The sequence below is a fragment of the Lactuca serriola genome, chromosome 6 (assembly GCF_051521515.1).
Source record: "Lactuca serriola cultivar US96UC23 chromosome 6, Lser_US96UC23_V15, whole genome shotgun sequence".
Taxonomy (NCBI): Eukaryota; Viridiplantae; Streptophyta; class Magnoliopsida; order Asterales; family Asteraceae; genus Lactuca; species Lactuca serriola.
In genome coordinates this window covers 71,397,898-71,410,365 of record NC_136413.1, presented here as the reverse complement: position 1 = coordinate 71,410,365, position 12,468 = coordinate 71,397,898, and the positions used below count along the sequence as shown (strand labels likewise).

Here is a 12,468-nt window from a genome sequence, read left to right as displayed (position 1 = left end):
TTGGCGTCCCCATATTTAGGATTTAAAGTATTCAGAAATAATAGTTGAACTATAAGATATAAGTAGTCTCATTGGGAGTTTAAAGGATTAAAAAAATATGGAACTATAAGATATATGTAGAGTCTCATATTAACTCTTCAAAAAAGCCTTATGAAGAGAGAGTGTATTTTCAACATATATGGTTATTTATAGGACTATGTGGCATTAACGTGCGATATGCTAGCACTCCCCCTTAGAAATGTCGGCTCGATAATGGTAGACACGGATGCACGGGGTGCTAGATGCCAACTTTAATATCATGTAAGATATATGGCTTAGCACCACAAAGAAATTATAAAAAAAAAAAAAAAAAAAATTGGAGTAGAAAATAGAATATTATAAATGGTGAAATTAATTCAATTTTATATGTTCATAATTCGGTTTGGACAACAAAAAGAAAAATAAGTGTTATATCTAAGGTTGTCAAAATTGGGATTATATGTATGATCATTTTTGGGTTTGCAAGATCGGAATCGGGATCAGGATCTTAAGATCCAACAAAATAAAATATAATTTTAATTTATAATTTTTAATCATAAAAATATTTCAAACATTCAATTTTTCGTTCAAAAGTTATAAAAACTTCAAAATATTAGTCATAAGTCACAACATAAAATGATAAACGATAAATTGGTAAAAAAGTTAAGGGAATTTAGGATCGGATCGGATCTCGATCATACTCCAAATACGATCCGGATCGTTTTTCATACCTAGGATCCTACGATCCTACGATCAGGATCGTGATTTTAACAATCATGGTTATATCGACAGTCCAAGTTTTTAAAGATGACGTTTTTTATTTGAGCCATTTTAAAACAAAAAACAAAGTAAATTGTTTTAAAAAATTTTAAATAAATTTATGTTTGCTCTAAAACAAGGTCGTATGGGTGTGTGTGTGTGTGCGCGGGGGGGGGGGGGGGGGGTACCACAGTAAAATTCACTATTCTAGATGAACTAGAGAAATGGCAAGAAGAGGCCCTAAAGCCAAAAAATGTGAAGAAAGAAGGGATGATACATTATAATGATGCTTTACTTGATGATCCACGAGGATTAAAAGTATTCAAGAATCGGCTATGGATTCCAAAGATTGGTGGATTCAGACAAAAGATTTTAGATGAAGCCCATAAATCTGAACTTTCAATACATCCTGGTACAAGTAAAATGTACTATGATGTAAGAGTTGATTATTGGTGGTCTGGATTAAAGAGAGACATTGGAAGATATGTACAGGAATGCTTAGTATGCTTACAAGTCAAAGCAGAGCACCAAAAGCCTTATGGAACCCCAGAAAGTCTTAGTGTTCCTGTATGGAAATGGGAAGAACTATCCATGGATTTTATTACCAAATTGCCAAAGACTGCTAGACAGCATGATAGCATTTGGGTAATTGTCGACCGCCTGACTAAAAGCGCTCATTTTCTTGCCATGCGTGAAACGGCTCCAATGGAGAAATACGCACAAGTATACTTGGATGAAATTGTTGCAAGACACGGTGTGCCACTAAAGATCATTTCCGATCGTGATACTCGCTTCACTTCACACTTTTGGGCAAGTATGCAACGTGAAATGGGATCGCGAGTTGCTCTCAGCACAACTTATCATCCCCAGACAGATGGTCAGACGGAGAGAACAATCCAAACCGTAGAAGATATGCTTCGCGCATGTGTCTTGGAGTTCGGTGGTAAGTGGGATAAATACTTACCTCTTGTCGAATTTTCATATAATAACAGTTACCACGCTTCAATCAAAATGCCACCATATGAAGCATTATATGGTCGCAAATGTCGTGCGTCATTGTGTTGACGAGACATAGGACAAAAGATCCTTGGAGGCCCTGAAATGATTCAAGACACCACCGACAAGATTCAAATTGTACGAGAAAGAATGAAAGCGGCCCAGGATCGACAAAAGTCCTATACAGAAAAGAGGAGACGGCCCATAGAATTCCAGGTGGGTGATTTCGTAATGCTAAAAGTATCCCCGTGGAAAGGCATTATGCGATTTGGGAAGAAAGGAAAACTAAGCCCTAGATTTGTTGGTCCTTTCAAAATCATCCAGAGAGTTGGTAAACAAGCATACCGCTTAGAATTGCCGGAAGATTTGGCAGGTATTCATGATGTGTTTCATGTGAGCTATCTACGCAAATGCTTGAGCATCTATGATGAGACAGTTCCATTATCCGATGTGAAATTGGATAATAAGTTAAGATATGTAGAAGAACCAGAAGAGATTATAAATGAGAGAACGGTTGATCTGCGTAATAAAGAAGTGGAGTTAGTGCTTGTCAAGTGGAAACATCATCGAGGCCCAAATTATACTTGGGAAAATAAGAATGAGATAAGAGAAAAATATCCCCGCTTGTTTAAATCGTCGTGATTTCGGGGACGAAATCCTCAAAAGGAGGAGGTATTTATAACATACACTTTAGCAACCTTGTTTAATTATCATGTTTCATATGATTGTTAGTTTAAAAAAATGAATATTATTAAATATTATGTTGTTTTAAACGTTTAAAGTAGGTAGTTATAGTAAAATAGAATTGTAAGCGTTAAAAAAAAATTATTATTTTTCGGTATGGTTTTAAGCGTTGATTTCTAACGAAATAGGTTTATAATATTTGAAGTTAAACTAAGATTAGAATCATTTGGAAGGTATTAGAGGTGATAGGGAAGTCTTATGTGATTCCGATCAAAAAGTCAACTATCGGAATTAACGAAAGTATAACGTCGAAGTTGGAAATAATTAAATCTGATTTTATTGGAAGATCTTTTTTGGGATATTTTTATTGGAAGTTGTAAATTATCTCGTTAGAAACGTATAGGCGAAAACCTCATCGAAAACGGAGTTTCGAGCGAAAAGTTATGCAATTTTTAGTGTTTAGGGGTAAAACGGGTACCCAAACCGGGTCAAACCCGTCAAACCCGACCCAAGTCGGGTTTTTACCCATGGAAACACGATTTTGAGTCATTTTTTCTGCCATTTTCAGTTCCTCACCATCCCTATGGGAGATTTTCACATACATGATCAATCTTGATCAAGTTTTGAAGATTAAATCAAGATTTTGAGTGTTCTTGAAGTATCAAGTCTAGTAATCAAGGTATGAACTCTTAATTTTTGGATTAACCCTTGTAATTAGTGAGTTATTAAGAGATTAGGGTTTGATCAAAGTGGGTTTACCACTGATTTAATGAAATTAGGCATGAGTTTATGTTATTAACCTAGAATCTTAAATGGAAATCAAGTAACTACATGTAAACTTGAGAATTAATCATATGGTTTAAGAGTAATTAGTGAAATTAGTAATGAAACCCATGGTTTATACTTGAATTAGAATGGATTACTAAAATATTCAGTTTTATCATTGTAAAAGAAGAACTTGGTGATATTGATCATGAGGTTTGATCATGTAAAGGGTAAAATGAAATTATAAAGGGTATAATTGTCCTGTTTTTGTAAATATCACCAAAATTTGTAGAAAAATCGTATGGAGATGTGTTATATATCCCTGGAAAGCTTAGAATGTCTACTTTGATTTTTGTTTTAAAACAAAAATCTAATTCCGGACTTAAGATGGGTGAAAACAGCTATATGTTCAGTGCAGTAAGGCTGAATTTTGACAGCTTTGGGACATTTTGACAGCTTTAGGATGCTGTTTTGTAAAATTCATAGTAAATTATAGAAAAATCATAAAAATGTGAGGTCAGTGGCATTAGAAATATATAAGAGTATATTTTGTTAATATTTATAATTTATTAGTTATTTTGATATTTAAGAAGGGTAAAACAGATCTGCAAGTGACAGCTATACAAAGAACAAAAACTAAAATTTCTAAATTGAAAACAACATAACTTGAGAGTAGTTGAGTAATTGCTTATGAAATTTGAAATATGAACTCCAGGCGTATAATTGAAGGTTTTAGAGGCCTGAAGATGGTGTAATTTCATCAGAAAAAGAGGAATTTTATCGCAACATTCGGTTACAGCACAGTGAGTTCAATATAGGGACAATTATATGTTATGTGTTATATGTGCAATGTGCTTTCTTGTGTTATTGATCTAAGTGGTTATTACTTGATATTGATTTTGATGCCTTTGGCCATGTAGAGCATGACTCGTATCACTTTGGTAATGGCTTTGTGCCTTTGACCATGTAGAGCATGACTCGTATCACTTTGGTATTGGCTTCGGGCTAGGTAGGGCTGAAAGTCTGTATATTCTAGCAACATGATTAAAAGGGATTGTGTTTTATGTGCCTCCTGGTCTGGAATTTATAATTCTTATGATCCTAAATTATTGTGTCTTATTGATTGTAATCCCTTGAATCTAACCGTTTATTGATTTGGAAAGCCCTTCATTTGATACATATATAAGCCTTTGTTGTCCTTTGTTTCTTTTTTGTTCCTGTCATATTGTTATGCATATGGCATAGCGTTATATTGTATCTATTTTTGAACTCACTAAGCGACGCCCGCTTATCCCTTTCAGTGTTTAACTATTTCAGGTGATAAGCATCCAGAGTAAACAGGCTTTGTTGGAGGACTTAGAGTAGTTGACACTACTACGTTTTTACTTGGTATACATATATGTATATGGATTATAAATTCCTGGGTAGTTATGTGTTTATACAACTAGTTATGAAACTTTGTAAAAACCCTTTTAGTTGGTTTGTATCCATGCTTTTGTATTTAGACCACTAGTGTGAATTATAATTATGAATATGCATGTAGCATGTTTGGCTTTATGGTAATTTTAGTGAATGGGGTCTTACAATCATGGTATCATAGCACTAGTTTAAGTGAACTAAATACCACGAACTGGTATTTAGACTTAAACTGTTGGAAGTTCAATATATGAACATATTCATTGTCCATATATGGATACAAACCATAGGAAAGATTTAAGTGGGGTGTTGGGTAATGATAAATCCTTATATTCTTACGTGTTATGTTACTCCAAATTTTTCAGAGCAATGACTGAGCAGGAGGGTAGTCATACACCAGATGTGGGTGGAGATCTTCATCTTAATGAGGGAGATACTCCAATATCCCCTCGTGAGGCGCGACTTTTGGATAAACTTACTGGTGTTATTCGACAAACTCTCGAACAACACAAAAGGGATAGTGATAAGGGTAAAGAGAAAGCCACCGGAGAGTCTTCAAGAGAGAAAGCGAAACGTCCCTCATTCAAAACTTTCAAGAGTATTGGTGCTACAGAGTTTCCAGGTGTCCTTGATCCCATTGTTGTTCTTACCTGGATCCAGAACACAAAAAAAGTATTTTGTATCTCCCATGTGGTTAATGAAGACAAGGCTAACTATGCTTCTGCAATGCTCATTGGAGAAGCCTTAGTTTGGTGGGAAGCGACATTTGAAGCTCTTAACGAGTATGACCAGGATAATTTATCTTGGGAGATGTTTAAAATCCGCTTTCTAGGAAAATATTGTCCTCTAGATATGAGGAGAAGACTGGAGAAGGAGTTCCTCGAACTTAAGCAGGGAGGAATGACTGTGACCGAATATGAAACTCAATTCAATCAAAGGGCACGGTTTGCTGCGAAGTATATCCCGACTGAAGACGATAAAAGTCAGTTATTCATGGAAGGGTTACGGTATGAAATCCGTGATTTTATGATCAACCGGGATATTCTATCATTCGATAAAGCTGTTGAGTATGCCCGAAAGCGCAAGCATGGGCTTCCAAATTTTTAGGGCCCATTTTGTATGTATCTACTTATATTATTATAGAAAATAAGTTTTTGGTATTAAATCACCGCTCTCTTTTAATTGTAAAATTACTTTTAAGGGCTTCATATTTTAATTTTGTCCATGGCCTCAAATCGACTTGAATCGGGCTTGAGAATAGTGATACTTTGATGAACTATTGAATATATGTATAGGGAACGAAACAAAAAAAATTGACGAAAAAATCATGAAAATAAAGCAACATATTATGAGGGAAGGTGCAGACAAATTAATCATACTTGGAAGCTTATAACGAGAAGAATGCCAAAATAATTTCTCATCAATGTCCTGCATGACATCCTGGGACTCTGACCCTCACACAGGACGTCCTTTTATACCAAACAATTTTTGAAGAATGGAATTTCAACATCCAACATAGTTTCTCGTATCAAAGTCCTACGACTCTAAATTAGTGTCCCAGAACAATGTAACGGTTTTTTCCCCAATCCTCACCTATAAATAGAATACAAATTGTTATGTTCTGAAAGTTAAATCATTCGACTAATATTACTTGAAGTTGTGTTTTCATCTCGCGTTTATTATTTGATCTAAGATTTTATATTGCCAGTTCACTCACCATTTTGAGTTCAATTAAGATGGCTAGTGAATCAACATGCAATATTCATAAATTTTAATAGTGAATGCATAACATTGTAATTGTTTAATTCTAAGACACGGTATTGTCAAACTATTAGTTATTCATAATTCAATAGACAAGACATAGGGACCAAGATGATTGGTTAGATCAACACATTTTATGCAAAAAGTTGTATCTTTAATGTTAATTAACTTTAGCTATGTGTATGTAATTAAGTAGGAATCTAAGAGAAGTTAAATGTGATCATTCTAATAATCTAAGCAAGAAAACTAAAAGTGATATTGTTTATCTCATAATTTATGTCTTGTTTTAACACTCTTTGAGTTATAAAGCTTCAACCTTTTTCATAATTTTAATTTACAACCGTTTAGTAGTTTATTTTCAACTCATAGTTTAACTTGTTGATTATTTTATACACACAAATTGAACCATAAAATCGGTGTGGATTTGATATGACTTACCCTACTATATAGGTTGAGTTAGTTTATTTTTAATCGACGACTTTCGAGGTATTGAGTATATAAACAACCTTCAAATTAGTATGAAATTTGTATCTTCTCCCTCTCCCACGAGTGTCTAGAACTGTTTTCCACCAAACTTTCCAAGTTTTTTAAAGTTGGGGCTCGTCTTTCTCTTAGATTCTGCAACCATTGATATTCCTTGAAAATTACAAATTCAATTCTAAACAAATGGAGGTAATAAATGTAAAAGAAATATGGGATATTTCTAGGAACATGTATTTACACTTTTTAATATATGTAATTTCGACTATATAAACATATGGAGATACACGAAACCAAATTTAGGATAATGCAATTAATCACTCTCTTAATTTTTTGAAGAAATTCAAAAAAAAAAATACATGTTTTGTTGTATGTTTTCTACTTTTCTAAGACTAAGAATTTGTAGAAAAAATGTTGGGGAGTGGGGAAGTTTTTCTTTTCAAAACTGAAAACCTATAAATGGAGGTATGCAATAGTCTGTTGTCGTTGGTTTAAATGGGAAATTTTGTGTATGTTCGAAACAAACATGACAGCTAGTTCTCGCTATAAAATTTATAAACGGATATACTTGTTAAACATGTATACCGTTTTGGGTCATGGGTATCAGCTGATTCTGGCAGGAATAATTGTTTATAGTGGCAAGAGACATGTCTTTAGACCGTCCTCTTGAGATCAAAGCAGCTTATGTGAATGTATTTCGGCACCCTTCGAGCGCGTAATATAGCATAAATTAAACTCTAACATGTCTCAAATTAATCATATCACATTAAACATTTTGATGATATTGAATGTGTTTGGCACGAAATATTTCATAGAGTTTGAAAGATTCTGGCTTTTAGCGTTTGACAAAACGTTTTGTTTTAAACAAAAAGTCTTGTTTGACACTGTAAACTTTTAACGTTTAGTAAAACGCTCAAAATCCAAAAGTTACATCATGTAGCGTTTAACGAAACTCTCTCAGCTATCCACTACCAGCTACATACTACATGTTATCTGTTATTTGCTACCCGCTACCAGTTAGTAAATGAATAATAATTGTTACTAAATGAATAGCGATAATATGTATAAAATTTTGATAACTAAAATGACTTTTAATACTGCTCCAACTTTAACCATTTTGAAATAAAACAGAAGTTATGGCACGCGTCTAATCAAATGTAAAAATAAGTTAAAATATATGATAATGTAATACAATAAAAGACAAAATTGCAAGTTTGGTCCCTGTGGTATGTCAAAAATTGGATATTTGGTCCAAAAAGTTTTAGGGTTGTACTGGTGGTCCAAAAGCTTTGATTTGTTGTGGAATTGGTCCAAAGGCTTAACAGCCGTCTACCCCCTCCGTCTGTGTGAGGGTATTTTTGTCAATTCACGCTCATTCCTTTGATATCTTATTAAATTAAACCCCCCTAACGTCTACTCTCCTTATTAATAGATCGAACATGTGTTTCATCTTTTCCCTAAATCGATATCTCCTCCTACTAAAATCAAAATCGTGTCTTCCAAACTCAAAATCAACAATGGTGAGGTGTTTTTGTGGTCAAATGGCGATAGTGCAAACGGCTTGGACTGATAAGAACCCTGGTCGACGTTTTTGGGGATGCCCTAAAGAGGTTAGTATTCATGTGGTTGGTTATGAAGATTTTTCACTGATCACTCAATTCCTTCTTATATTTTGCTAGGATTCGACATGTGGGTTTGTGGGATGGATCGACCCTCAAATGTGTGAACGATCAAAATCAATAATACCTAGGTTGCTGAGATCAATCAACAAGTTAAAGACTGAAGTTGGAAAATTGAAGGAAGAAAATCTAATGTTCAAGTATGATATTGGAAAAATAAAGGAAGAAAAATCAAAACTAAAGTTGTACCTGATATGTAGTTGGGTTTTTTTTGGGTTTGTTTTTTTTCTGATGAAGTAGTTCTTCCATGTTTTAGTGGTTTATTTTGTGGTAGATTTGGGAAAATTGCTATGTTTGTGAATGTACTCTTTTGGACATGCAAGTGAATGCATTGTTATGGTTAGTGGGTAATGAAGTTATTTGTTTCAAACATCCAAATATTTTGGTTCTACTAGACATAGCAGTGATGGGACAAACTGTTAATGCTTAACATAACCTAATAGTAACATAAAGATGCTAAAAAGTAAAGGACAATGATGCATAAACAAAAGAACATCCAAAGTTAATAACCATTGTTTGCACATACCAAATTCTTGTTACATGACCAAAAAAAACATCATTCTAAACGGAGGGTAAAGTTGTCCAAAAAACATCAAAACCATTAAACAGACACCCAAAAGAACAACACAATGGTTCCCAAAAGTAACACATTACATCATTTTAATCCAACAAGACAACACATCAATTTCCTCATTGCCCCTTACATGTTCTTGCATTATGTCCCTTGTTTTTACACTTGCTACAAGTGACAGTAATGAACTTCCTTGTGAGTTTTCCACTGCCCCCTGGACCATGACCATCTATACCACTAGCACCAATTGTTTGACTTTGACTTTGAGTTTGGCTTTGACTTTGAGATTTTTCCTCCATGGATCTTTGCCTCTTCTTCTTGGGCCTACCAGGCTGATTACGATGTGGAGGAGGGCTGATCTTTATTGGACAATCACTAACAGGCCACATGATATGACCTTTGATTGGTTCTACCTTGTAGGAATAAGCCTCTTTCCAGGTTTCAAGCCAATGCACCTTGTGTACATAAGTGTAAAGTTCACCCACATCCTCACCATTGTCAGCTTTATCAAATAAGACTGCAATCACATGCCTACAAGGAATTCCTGTTAATTCCCATTTCCTACAGCTGCATACCCTTTGGCCCATGTCAACAACATGTTGATCTTGCCATGGTCCTTGTACTTCATACTTGTCTGAGGAATTCCACCTGGCTATGTAGTTAGAAGCATTTGTTGTGTTTGTTTCCATGATCTTTGTTACTGTTGGAGTCAATGGACCTGCACACTTCTGTTGAACCTTTATCACATTGCAAATCCTCTTCATCATGTACTCCCGAATGTACTCTAAGCATGTGATTATTGGTTTATCCCTACCTTCTATCAGTTTATTGTTAAACACTTCACATAGGTTATTTAAAAGCATGTCTGTGATTGGTCTACCTGCAAGATAATTGTAATTTAGAACAGCATACAACAAATTTGTGTAACTTAGCACTGAATTGAGAGTTGTCTACCTGTGAAATGGCTTCTAGCCCAATGTTGTGGTGGGATCTTCTTCAACCATTCATAAGCTTCTATGTCATATTCACTAAACTCTTTCATCAAACGATTGAATTCTTGCACTGTTGTGGCTTTGGCACAGTTCCATAACTTTTCTTTGTACTCAGTAGTTCTCCATCTCTTCCTCATGTTTTCATAGATATGTCTAAGACAGAATCTGTGTTCAGCAACCGGGAACAACTGTGCAATGGCTGGAATTAAGCCCTACAAAGTCATTAAACTGTGGTTAGTATAATACAAGTGTAATAAGAAAACTAAAATACATCAAGGAAATCTATTACCTTTTGTCTATCACTTATGAAAGTGAAGTTTGAAAGTTGTGACAGGTCCAAATCATCTCCCAGGTACTCTAGAAACCATTTCCAACTTTGTGTGCTCTCAGACTCAACAATGGCGTATGCCAATGGGTATATACCATTGTTAGAATCTAAGCCAACTGCAGTCAAGATCTGCCCTGGGTAAGCTCCTTTCATGAAGGCCCCATCTAAACCAATAAAATCCCTTAAGCATGCTTTGAACCCCTTTTTCATTCCACCCAAGCAAATATAAATTCTCTGAAAACATCTTGAAGTTGCATTTACAAGATTTGGTTCTGGAACCAGTTCCAGTTTCACAGTTGTGTCAGGATTTGTGGACTGCAACTCTAATATGTAATCTCTCAGCACATCATATTGTTTTGTGTAGTCTCCCATCACATGTTTTTTGGCATCTGCTATAGCCCTAAATACCTTGTCTTTGGAGAAGCTCACCTGATATCTTTTATGAAGTAGTTCTTGTACAGCTTTGATTGGCACAGTTGGGTTAGATTCAACTAGATCCATAATCTGTTTAGAGATGAAGTTTGTTGTGGCCGTTCTTACCTTTCTTGTATTGAGACATGAATGCTCAGTTGGTAGGTTTTCACACACCAACTTTCTTCCTCACTTTTCCTAAATGCTTGTAAAACCCACTGACAAGACAGTTCAGTACTTGTCTTTTTCTTTTTACTTTTGCCTTTACTTTTCTTCCCAGTGGTAGGTCCATCCACTTGCCCCTCATTGAATACTACTTTTCCTTTGCATGTGGCCCACAACCTAAGTTTATCATTTTTCTTAATAAAAAGATTCTTCCTGGTTTCCAAGGCATGATGGGCAATTTTGTCTTTTAACTCTTTTTTACTTTTATATTTTTGTCCTATACGAAATGTTGGTTTATGAACTTCTCCTAAAGAACACCTTTTTTCCTTACCTAATTCTTTAATAACTTGTCTTCTCTTCTTGCCCATCTCAGAATCATCATCTGTTGAATCCCATTCATCATTGTCAATAACATCCAACTCCATATCTTCATGCTCCTGATTTCTATCTTTCTCCATGCTATTCCTTAGTCTTTTCTCAAAAAACTCTGCTTCAGTGTCAATGCTCATGTGGAAATCCCTCATATCCACTTCAACTTCAGGAATGATATTCTCCTCATCCACCCAATCACTATCCTCACTATCCTCACTGTCATTTTCCTCATCACAGTGACTACCCTCTCCCCTATCAGATATGCTCCCATCTTCTCCATCAGATTTGCTCCCATTGTCATGCTCCATTTCAGTCTCCATGTAATCATCCATGTTGTTGTCTATGTAATTATCCATGTAATTATCCAAGTTGTCTTCCATGGAAGCCTCATGTCCATGATCCAGTTCCACTTCATCTTGTACATTTTTTTCTACTTCTACTTGTGCATGTTCTTCTACTTCATCTTGAACATGTTCTTCCACTTCTACTTGTACATGTTCATGAACATCTGCATTTGATTGTAACATCTTATGATACAAACCAATATCAAATTCTGTAGCTGCCTCCATAAAGTCATTGGCAATAAGCTCTTTTTGTCTATCATGAACCTCGACATGTAATGGTTGTACCTCAACCTCAACAGGGCATGATCTAGGTGGGCTTGGAAATTCTTGTACCTCAGCTGTATGGTTTTCATTGTCATCATTTTCATCTATTTCATCCATTTGTACAATAGTTACCTTCTTAACAGGTTTAGGATTCATAAAGTAGGTAAGTAACTTTGTCTCACCATGTTCAGTATATACCCTCATGATTTTGTGATCACACACATATTGGGCAAAAGTTCGTAAATCATCATCATTGCCTAAGGGTTTAAGACCAAAGTGGAAGTCTCTACCAGGCACAAGGAAGTGATAGTAAATCACAGGAGGAACACCGTACCTGAACCCTTTCATGATAGCATCCAACTCATGAACTGAAAACGTGTCTATATCCACCATGTCAACATAGTTCACACTTCCGTCAATGTATTGAACATCAGGAAACTTGGTGAACTCACCTCCATGGTAT

At 35.2% G+C, this 12,468-nt stretch overlaps 1 protein-coding gene and 1 long non-coding RNA gene across 2 annotated transcripts; one reads left to right on the top strand and one right to left on the bottom strand.

Moving 5' to 3' along the window:
- Window positions 1–3,024: 3,024 nt before the first annotated feature.
- On the top strand, window positions 3,025–4,750 carry LOC145058693 (uncharacterized). Its single transcript, XR_013686475.1, has 3 exons — window positions 3,025–3,136; window positions 3,938–4,025; window positions 4,540–4,750. It is a non-coding gene; the product is annotated as an uncharacterized LOC145058693 (long non-coding RNA).
- Window positions 4,751–9,248: 4,498 nt separating this feature from the next.
- Window positions 9,249–10,950, bottom strand: LOC145059875 (protein FAR1-RELATED SEQUENCE 12-like). Its single transcript, XM_079007643.1, has 3 exons — window positions 10,411–10,950; window positions 10,084–10,333; window positions 9,249–10,009 (listed from the first exon to the last, which is right to left on the bottom strand). The coding sequence occupies exons 1-3, from the start codon at window positions 10,948–10,950 to the stop codon at window positions 9,249–9,251; spliced, it is 1,551 nt and encodes a 516-aa protein (XP_078863769.1).
- Window positions 10,951–12,468: the final 1,518 nt, after the last annotated feature.